Here is an 11279-nt window from a genome sequence, read left to right on the forward strand (position 1 = left end):
GTCGACTCGACCCAGTCCTTTTTCTCAACCTCGGAATGGCTAATACAAGCTTCCTGCACCCCCACTTTTCCTCTTGATTAACAATTCTTCCTTTTTTTCCTTACAGAATAAAAACCGACTCCTTGTGCCGCCGACATATAAATAAACTAAAGCGTTATTCTATTCTACTTTCCTAGCAAAACTATATACCTTTTCAAACCTGCACAATGTGAGCACACACTCAAAAGCCTATAGAAAGAAAAGCCCTTATCTACGCAATGAAAAATGTGGGTCTGTTTTAGTATAACATGGTGCATGTATGGCAAGTTTTTACCAATGGTTTAGTTATAAGCCTTTGACTGACCAGCATCATGTCATATTTTTCCTAATGGCATATTTTTATACTACACTAATGTCTCTGTATTCTACTGATGAATGCGTATACCTTGCGAAGAATTCTCATCCCCCCTGAAACTTGTAATAATTTTTCTATTTCACTATTTTTTTGATATTCTTATGAATTGAAGCAATTTGTACTAATTGCATTAGAAGGTGAAATACTGACTAAAAAATCAAAATTCATGGTTACAGTCAAAATTCGTGCTTACTCGTGAGGCATATATTAATTCGCCCTAACCTACCTACTAACCTTTTACCCCTATCGTTTGGGTAGGGTATCTAGATGTCAATCCTTTCTGAAAAACCAGAATGGGTTCTAACAATTAGAAGTAGCTTTTTCATTCATTTATACTTGGCCTTAAAGCACACAACTAGCTAAAATAATTTTAAATCTTCATGCATAAACATTCCTATTACATAAAACCTAAAAAATTGTCTTTTGCTTTGTGGGCATGCGCATTAGCACTCATTTTTTCATGACGTATAACATGTGATAATGAGCATGCGCAGTAGCTACCAAGAAGTAACGGTCTGCGCAAGCATGAAGTTGTAGTAGTAATTCATTAATTTAATTAATAAATAATTGTAATGGACGTGCATGATTGTTTGGTAGAGTACTATATAATATAAAACGTATTCAATAAAACCCAGGATGCTATCCGTTTGAAAATTCGGATTTCCAAAACGACGGCTCTGGTCACTGAGCATTCGTTCCTCGTGGTCAGCGTCGAGGAACACGGAGAAGAGAAGAACTCCTGGTTACTGTGCGGATACTCCAACCGGGACCACTTTGATAAACTAGTATCAAAAACCAATCAAATTGCGACATTTAGTTCAATATTTTTAACCAGCCAATCAGATAGCACATCTATATAATAAGAGCTTGAAAACGCAATAACCTGATTGGCTAACGCGTAGTTTACTGTTATCTGATTGGACGGTTTTATTGAAGTGTTCGCGGTTAGTGTGTCTGCACAGTAAAAGTATTGCTAGCTAATATAATATTCATCAAGGACAAGTAACATTTTTGTAGTTGTGGTCACTGATTTGTATTTTCTAAATAAATTTTAACCAACTATAAACAATTTACTTAGTTACGTTCATATTTTACGTCGGTCCTCATTCTCAGCACCCAACCGAGTAGCAACTGGAAACGAGGAAGATTTAACAGTACAGATAGTTGACGGCGCAAGATCAGCGATGTGGTCGCGTTATTGTTTGTTTACTAAAACGTTACAAAACATGAAAAACTCTCTAAGTGAAGCAATAAAATCGTCTAAATTTTACGTAATTTTCGCGGCCGGTTTTTGTAAAACGTGAGCAAAAATTAACACGAATTGGAATGGTGGGCATTATCCTATAACAGCACGTTATCCATTAATGAGTGCACTGCGTCTTGTTAGAAGTTTTCTGGTCAAAATGTCGAGCCATATCGATCGATAAGCAGAAAAAAAATCCTTCAACTGAACATTTCAAGTTTATCGAATTCCTGAAACAATCTTTGGGCTGATCTAATATTATTTTACTTAAAGTCAGGGCACCGCTAACTCGCAGATTGAACCCTGAAACAACCTCTGGCCTGATCCCAGTCATCTCAACCTCTGGGCTGATCTTTGTAACGAAGCGAGACGAACGGTAAGCTTGCAATGTCAGAGACGTGAATAATTGTCCAAGGTGTCTTATCATTGCAAGCTCACCGTTTGTCTCGCTTGGAAGCAAAAGCACGGCGCAGGGAACTGTGAAGGGGACTATTGTGATTGGACAAATAAATCAAACACAATGGGAAGACATTTCAATGTTATCTGTACCGTGTTCGTGCTATTAGCCATTCCGAGGTCGAGGAAAAGTTTGAGTAGAGTTGGGATGATTGCAGTGCATTGTGGGGCTGATTAGGGCACATTTTCAAGATGGCGTCTATTTTTCCCCTTGTCCTAAAAAAGGTCCCACAATACACTTCGATGCCAACTCGACCCAGTATTTTGAATGGCTATTCAAAGCCCGATTAGTGCTAATCCTGGGTTAACTCTTAATAAGACCTATAGAGTTAATCCTGGATTAGCGCTAATCCAGCTTGGAACAACCCGGCCCTGGTTCCTATACGCTTCCCCCTCATATGAAACCCTATATGCCATTGTTAGCCAGTGTCTTGTTATATTTATACGCAAAGAGTACAGTTTTCTTAACCACTGATAACAGTCCTCACAAAGTCCTCATAGTACACTTGTCCCTGATTATCTTCGAAACCAACCAACAAAGCGTCGACCTCTTCGTCGTTAAGCTTGTCTCCGAGGCTCGAGAGAACGTGGCGCAGCTCGGCTGCGCTGATCAGCCCGTTACAACTGCGGTCAAACACTCGAAAACATTCGAGAAAATAATCTTCGTCTTCACCTAGAAACAAGAAAAAAATCGTTGAAAATTGATGCCAAAAATATATGATAGTCGAGCCAGAGTAAACCTTATCAAAAACTATATAATGTTGGGTGAATAAGATCGTTTTGAGTTCACATCCATCAGGTTCATATTATAATTTACCTTCAAAAGTTCTAATAATAACCAGAGAAAAAATACTCAATACGTAAATTAATTTTTGACTAATTTAAAAGAATTTAATTTATGTTTAAACTTGGAATTCGTTTGTACATAGAAAAACTGTTAAAAAATATTTTTGGAAAATGTTTTTGACTCCTATATCAGTCCCGTAATATAAATAGCTTTATACCTTGCGAAAAGCCACTAATGATTTTGCTAGGAAGGAACCCCCGTGTCAGCCCTAGTTAGTTCTCACTTAGTCCTTATAAATTATTTATTTTAACAGGTAAAACGTCTAGCGTATCTTTTGGAAAAACATTGCTGCGAGACAGCGTATATTATCATTACACTGAAAAATATTTACTCCATAGAACCTTTAAAAGATTGCCCGTTGCTGAAATAACGATAATGCTTGGATTTGAACTTTTAGCAAAAATATCAGAGAGTCAATTAAGAACGTCTGTAGCTAGTTTTTGCATTCTTTAACATCTCTAAGAACTGTTTTCTTTGTTAGTCAAAATACAACGCTGGTACAAACAGTTAGTTCAACACGACACGTGTTGATCGGCAAGACCCTAAAACAAACACAGTCTAAAATATTGCATAGAAAAAATATTTTTCTCAGTGTACGAAATTAATTCGTACTGATTTCCATATCAAAACAAAAAAGCTTTCGTTTCCTCAATTATTTTAAGAAGATAAATGTATACAGAAAAACCACCAGTAGAATTAACTGGATTGAAAAGTCTGCCATCTTTTTCTGACTATATCTGAGAAAAACCACCATAAATATATTGAAAATTACTTTGAAATTGATTTGGAATTGTATTGTGGTTTCTCCCACATGAATGCGACAAGCACTAATTCAAAATTTCACCATTTTTTCTGACAGTTTTTTTCCTTTTTTGACCACATCGGGCTTTAACTTAATTTACCTCGTCTTTCCTTCCTGTGTTTGTCCCTCAAGCTCTGAAACATAGGGTAAAATTCCTCAAAGCTGACTCTCTTTCCCCCAGTAGGATCAATCTCTTTAATCATTTTTTTGATTTCATATTCTGTTGGGTTGATACCAAGAGCTCTTAAAACTTCGCCGATCTGGCTGCAGTCAATTTTATTGTCCCCACATCGGTCGTATAGAAGAAACGATTCCTCCACGTTTTGGTCCTCACGATTCATCCTTCGATCCTTCTCGGCGAAAAACGACACGAAATTCCCTTGGAAATGTCTTCTACCGTTAAAGAATATATGCTCTATATTTTGAAGTAGAAGTTGTGGTATCAGGAAAATAATAATAAGCCTTTACTATAGTACGCCTGTGCGAATGAATAATGAACAAAAAGATGCCTATAATCAGCCAGGTGTTATGGAAATGTATGCTAATTTATTCATTTTCTTAAACTGCTTTAAAAGCATCCTCTGGAGTGCGTCATTAACTAAAAGCTTGCCATTGATGAGCTTAAGATGAATAGCTTGAAGTATATTTAAAATACCATACATATAATTCATATTTTTTTGTCTTTTTTCCTGGTAAAAAACGATTGAAATTCTCGCATGCGGCGCGAAACGTACTACATCACTCCAATGGCTTCCGTATTCGAGCCTTGTGATTGGATAATTTGATTTTTCGTGCGTATTGATTGGTTCATAATGTTTTCCTGATGACGGACCATTAGAGAAGAGTCACTGAAAACTTCAAGGTTAATAAAGAAGCCCCACCCTCCTACCAACCACAGGTAGCCCGCACTATGAATATTTAAAGTATTGAACTTTCAAATAATATCTATAAATTCTAGATCTCTCAACACCAGGATGCCGTTTATTCTTAACATTCTACAAATTCGTTGAAATTGAATTTCATTTTTATACAAAGTTGAGGAAGTATAATTTTCCAAATTTAAAAAAAACAAAAAAACAAATAAAATATTTGTATAAATAATACAAAGCATGCATCATTACCAATAATTAAATATTTAATAGAATGTAACCAACTGCAGTTTTATAATTTAACATATATTTAACACTGAATATGTCATAAATACCTCGGCAAAGTATCATGCGTGCATATAAAATTCGGTCTGCAATAATATTGTGTCATGTATTTATGGGTTAAAGTAATGAGCAAAGATCTTTTCTATATTTTTTATTTTTTCTAAAAATTTCCTATTCGTTAAGAAATGGCACCCTTTAACTGTTGTTGGGATAAATGTTTATTTCCAGCAGGGGCTAAAAGGAAATATTACGACCTTTGTGCCCTGACCACACTCGTATGTAGAGCTAGTTCAGAACTGGACCCACTTTTATCTGCACGTGCGGTAAAAAAAAGAGAAGATCTGGATTGGGACGCAATCATTTCTTTAGAAACAGAGGTCAGAGGATCATTGCACGCGCAAAACAATAAACACCATTGAGAAAAGTGGGTTCAGTTCTGCAGTAATGTAGAGCGTAATTGAGCCTCAAAAGATCTCTACCAGAAAATATATGTTGACATCAAAGTGGGTGTGTCTGTCACAACAAGTTTAACAAGTCTACAAGGGTGTGGTTGCAGGGGGTCTTAGACAGGACTTAGGAACAAAACCTTGGTTTTTTGATGCAGGCGAGTAAGCCCATACCCAGCCCCGCCCATCTCTACACTTCATATCAGCATAAATCCAGTCCCCCTTATAAACCGTCATTTCATCTGCTTCTCTACCTAAATGTGTGTCTGTGCAAACAAGCTCTTGTCCATAGAGGAGTAAATCATTGCTACTTCTTCGAGATTGATTATAACTTCTACCAAGTGATTGCGACAGTTGATAAGCATCAGGATTCCCTGGCACAGAATGTCTTTGATCTAATCTTGACATGGACGAGAACGGTTTAAATCTTACATTTGGATTTGGCTGCTTTAAGTTATGATTTTCGTCAGTTATGAGTAAGGTGCTTGCAGTACTAACTCTTGGATTATTTGGCGTTGTCATGTTATAATCACACTGGGAAACTAAAGTAAAGACATTTTCCCTTTTATCAAGAGCATTTGAAGAACTTGGGTGGCTCATTTTCCTGTCAGGAGTATTTCTAACTACTGGGGCAAAGGACGGCAAAGCTGGTACATGATTTGAATAGGGCGAATTCTGTTCAAATCTTGACAAGGATGTGGAGGACTGATCTGCAGATATAACTGGAGTGTGAGATGAACTTCTGCTACTGTTGGTTCCACTGGAGCTATAATTATCCATCCTTCTAGTGCTGGACAGTGGTATAGCGCAAGTGTTGGCTGGGAGGGGTGTCTGGTCAGTTCTTGAGAATGAGGTACAGGATGAGGCAGCGATCACTGTTGAGTGAGGCGACATTTTGCTACTAGAGTAGATATTGGGATTAGACCTTGAAAGTTGACCTAGAAATGAAAAACAAAATTTTTTTTCATTGCTTCATAGTTTAAATCACTCTTCATCGTAATGATGTCTGCAATGACCCTGCTCAGACCCTCCCCACCCCTTGGAAATTCCAATCCCCCCTCTGTGGGGGAGGTATGGATATTTTCTGGAACTACACAATACACCCTCCTCAGACCCTCCCCACATCCTTGAAAATTCCAAATCCCCTCTGTGGGGGAGGTATGGATATTTTCTGGAGCTACACAATATACACTCCACAGACCCTCCCCACTCCTTGGAAATTCCAATCTCCCTCTGTGGGGGAGGTATGGATGTTTTCTAATATTACTGCAAAGTTGAAATTCTCATTAGGTCAGGGGCAAGGTCACAACAACGGTCCAAAATAGGGACCTGATTTTATGGATTAAGGTGGTGGGTACCGGTACATACCCCCTCCCCCCTCAGAGACCTCTTCAAATGCTCGACACTGGGGGTCTGTAGTGGCAAATTATATGCACAAATATGTTTTTTAGCATACATGCTAAAGACAGACAGTCCATTCATTTCTGCGATTTGGCTTTTAGTTTTGGAGATACAGTATTTGGGGACAAAATCTAAGATTTCACTTCCAGAGGTGGTGGGTACCAGGTAACACCACCCCTCCCCCCTAAATCAGGTCCCGTGAGATGACAATTGTTTTGCCCTCGTCCCTTACTTCCTATAAATCATCGATCATAATGAGGTCTTAGTTCAAAAACAGGGTGCTAACTAAACACACTATTGTAATAATAAAATACATGAGTGGCCCACACATTGGGTCATTACAGATAACATTTACTTCACAACATGCAGCAAAAGCACCTTCTTTATAGCTATAGATAAATATGTAAACAAAATCCAAACAAATGAATTGATAGAATATTATCTCTAGATTCCAAAAGCTATGAATAGCTAAGCCTTAAGCTTCAGACTTACGCAAAGACATTCCGAAAGATATTTTTAAAACTAAGTGCTTTTTGATAGTTGCCTGATTGAGTGTTGATAGATATAAGGTCATTGGTAATATCATGGCTGTAGCTCTATTGGTATGCAGAAAAGACAACAGACGATAGATAAAGAGGGAAATTAGCAAATATTATTTTCAAAATCACACCAAATGGCATCAAAAATAATAATTGCAGCTTGCAATTAAATGGATTCCCCAAGATGTTTATCGCTAGTATTTTGTGCACTGGACAAAATCATTTTTAATAGAAGATAGAGTTCCTTTGGGATTCCAATTATCATAATAATGTACAGAGGTGATTAAGTACGAGATAAAACAATCAGACACACAAGACGCGTATTCAATATATTTATACATACCTCTGCTCGTAAGAGATCTACTTGGTTCTGTTTGCTCGATTTTTGTAACGAAATCTTTAGGAATAAAACCCTCTTTACCGCTCTTCTTTTTAACCCAGTACCAATCTTGATCCTCTTTGTTGAGTACTTGCACAACTTCTCCTTTTCTGACCGACACATCGTCTTCTTCGGTAGCTTCAAAGTCGAATTTTACAATAAAGTCTCCGTGATTTTCTTTGGCGAACTCTGCAGGTTCGAAGCTTGATTGTGTTACCATAGCTTCAAGTAGCGGTGATTTTAAAAAGTCTTTACTCCCAGATGAAACTGTTTTTTGCTTTTCTTTTCTTTTTTCGTACTCTTCCTCGGTTACGCAATAAGTAAATGGTATAAAACCCTCTTTATTATCAAGTTTTAAGATATAAATCCAGTCTGTTTCCTGATATAAAGCCCTCACATGCTCTCCGCGTTTCACGAGCACTTCATCTTCAACACATGGAATAAAATCATGTAAAACTACCATTTTTCGCGGCTCAAACTCTATCTCTTCTTCTTCGTTGTCTTTTCCTAATGCAACCAAGGAATCCACGCTATTGCTGCCGGTTATACGGCTTTTTGGGGCTCCATTTTTTGTCGAGTTTTCACCATCGCGCCCTGTCAAAATATTAGTGCACACATGTAAACATTCTCTCTATGATAATTTCAAACAGATTATTATGAAAAAACCTACTTTTCCTTCTTCGTCGTGGGATACGAACTGGACAAAGAAACGCCATTGTGTGTTATCAATCCTTATGTTTTACGCCAGGAAATTGAAAATACCTGGGTTATTTAGAAATCGGAAGAAAAGATAAGCTTTCTCTGTTCATACTTGCTTCTTGGTGACTGAGGTACTCATGCAGAGGTCAGAGATTAACCATGGGGGGTAGGGCTTGGGTTTTTGTTACACTTATGGGAGGGGAGGGTTAAGCGTCATTTCATTCATAATCGACTTTTATTGATTTATCATACATAATTTTCCATTAGATAACTTAAAATATTTAGAAGATTAAATGAAAATATCTACTATTAACAATACTGGAAACGTATCAATAAATCAAATAAGAGAGAGTTAAAATTTGAGGAAAAAGAAAATGAAGAAGGAAAAAAAAAAAAAAAAAAAAAAACCAATATAAATGGTCCGAGCCAAAATACAGATCTCATCACTGAATATTTAGGTGATAAATATTTTTGATTACTCTTTCCTCGGCCTAGATATAGCTTGCAAAAACTTATTTCCATTACACCATTTCACATCCACTGAAAGACCTTTCTCATAATCGAAAAGGTCCTTTCACTGGATGTGAACTCCATTAGACCATGACTATTTCACATCCACTGAAAGGACCTCTTACATAATTGAAAAGGTCCTTTCACTGGATGTGAACTCCATTAGACCACGACTATTTCACATCCTGTGAAAGGACCTTTTTTCATAATCGAAAAAGCATATCAAGATTAGTAATTCTGGCAAATTCGAACATGATTGGATGAAAAAAACCAGAATTATCGCTTTCTAAAGTTTAAGAGCAAGTTTTTTATACACCAATGGAAATATGTCGACCAGTTTGAATATATGTCTATTTTTCTTGACTGACTAGAGACTGACTGAAACGCTTTTATGTTTTCACGTGAACACGAGGCTAGACAGTCGCTTGTCAGTGCAGAACAATAGTTATTCGAATTGTTCGCCATATTTCCGGTATCGGTGTATGAAGCTTACTTTGTTTTAAGGACTAAAAGCATCTGACGCGAAATCTAAGCTAAAAGAGAAATCTCCATAGCAACCTTTCTTACATTCTCAAAATAAACCTCGTTCTAAAAATAGCTGTTTTTAATAGGTTTTACGTATTATTGGGTTTTAAAATATTTTGACGGCTATAAATCTTAAAATGATCAGTAAGGGAAAAACAGGAACTCGATGAATACATAGATATAGTGCTTTAGATTCGATTATAACGTTGTTCACTAGTGATCGAACTGACCGCTATTTTCCTCATCGTTGTCGAAAGGTAGGAACGTCGTATATGATTCAACGCTTTATTCCTACCAATAAATGTATTTGGTAATCCACGTGTTTGTACCATACATGAAGTACCATCTGACTAAAGCCTCGCAATCAAGTTTTCAGATATCTTCGTGTGTTAATTCTTATGCCGACCGTAGGACGAAATATCAGTCCACAACCCACGTCTATCGGTTCACCTAGCGCAATAAGAAGTATAGTTGTATAACTGGACCCGCGTACCCAGACGTGCTTTCTAAAAGGTAAGGTCTGTGTTTTGCATTTAATTCTTATGAGAATCTAGACTCTTCCACAGTCTCTCGCTCGTCCGTTCCGTCTCCACGCTTAGAGACTGTAACGGTACAATGACCGAAAGGACTTATGGGTCCCGAAAACTTGGACCCAGCGTGCTTTGGGAACCAAAATACTCGTCCACAGTCTCTCTCGTTTTCGCCGCCATCTTGAAAATATTGAAACGAGAGAGACTGTGGACGAGTATTTTGGTTCCCAAAGCACGCTGGGTCCAAGTTTTCGGGACCCATAAGTCCTTTCGGTCATTGCACCGTTACAGTCTCTAAGCGTGGAGACGGAACGGACGAGCGAGAGACTGTGGAAGAGTCTAATGAGAATCTGTTTTGTTCACACCCCATTTGAACATAACATTGAATGAGGGATAGTTAGGAAATTGTTCTAGTTTACACTAAAACGAGGCAAGTACTGACTGACAAGAAATGGGTACTAATTCAAGTTTGCACCAACCTTGTACCCAGGCTCTCTTCTGTCAGACCACGTGATCTCTTTACTTCCGCCATTTTTGTTGAATGGCTAGAAATTGACGTTTGCCATCCAAAATGGCGCCGGGTAAATAGTCACGTGACCCTACGTCAATCGTTCACGAAGGGGGTTTCGGCGCTGCTGGAGAACACGTGTTGTTTTTCTAATCCTCTTCAAATTACATATACATGATCGAGTACCGGCGGCCGTGTTGGATGACAAAACAAAAAAATCTCTCTACTACTATTGGAAACTGCTATTTCCGCCTTAATGAATTCGAATGCCGGGTTCTCTTGTTGTTTCCCCGCGAGAACATTGACAGTGTTTATACACAAATTAATGATAAACGCAAGCGGCAGTTTATATTGATTTCACAATATTTTTTAACAACATTGCGTGTCTCTGTCCTGAAACTTGCTAACCAGCCAATTAGAGCGCGCGAGCGTTAAATTTTAATATTTTATAAAAGATTCAGTTGATATATTTAGCATCGTGTAATCTGCATCGTTAAGAAGCGTAATGAAAGCAACAAAAATATTGCCCGTTTTACTATTTTTACGGAATAGTTGAGGATATTGCCATATTGTCTCGTCTTTTTAATAAAGAAGCAAATTGTAGTAATACTAGTGGAAAGAATTATGAACGATATATCGAGCAACTGAATGAAATATTACTTCCTAAGTCAAGTATAAGTCATACTTATTATTTGAATCCAATGGTAGTGTAGGGCTCTTAGCCAGGAGGCCATTGAAAACGTGAGAGAAAAACCTTTAGAATCAAAAAAAAAGAAAGAAAAAAAGAAAGAGAGAGAGAAAAAGAAAGAAAGAAAGAAAAAAAAAAAAAGAAAGAGAGAGAGAAAG

At 37.5% G+C, this 11279-nt stretch overlaps 2 protein-coding genes across 2 annotated transcripts; both read right to left on the reverse strand.

The window, feature by feature from the left end:
- Window positions 1–105: 105 nt before the first annotated feature.
- On the reverse strand, window positions 106–4229 carry LOC116291126 (myosin-2 essential light chain). Its single transcript, XM_031698245.2, has 2 exons — window positions 3843–4229; window positions 106–2766 (listed from the first exon to the last, which is right to left on the reverse strand). Exons 1-2 carry the CDS (start codon window positions 4081–4083, stop codon window positions 2558–2560), a joined length of 450 nt encoding a protein of 149 aa, XP_031554105.1. The 5' UTR covers window positions 4084–4229; the 3' UTR covers window positions 106–2557.
- Window positions 4230–4969: 740 nt separating this feature from the next.
- LOC116291127 (uncharacterized) lies at window positions 4970–8474 on the reverse strand. Its single transcript, XM_031698246.2, has 3 exons — window positions 8332–8474; window positions 7626–8255; window positions 4970–6280 (listed from the first exon to the last, which is right to left on the reverse strand). The coding sequence occupies exons 1-3, from the start codon at window positions 8375–8377 to the stop codon at window positions 5433–5435; spliced, it is 1524 nt and encodes a 507-aa protein (XP_031554106.2). The 5' UTR covers window positions 8378–8474; the 3' UTR covers window positions 4970–5432.
- Between the last annotated feature and the right edge of the window lie 2805 nt (window positions 8475–11279).

Source organism: Actinia tenebrosa, unplaced genomic scaffold (genome assembly GCF_029948245.1).
Source record: "Actinia tenebrosa isolate PJP-AT-01 unplaced genomic scaffold, QUT_ActTen_1.0 PGA_scaffold1__47_contigs__length_23844297, whole genome shotgun sequence".
NCBI lineage: Eukaryota > Metazoa > Cnidaria > Anthozoa > Actiniaria > Actiniidae > Actinia > Actinia tenebrosa.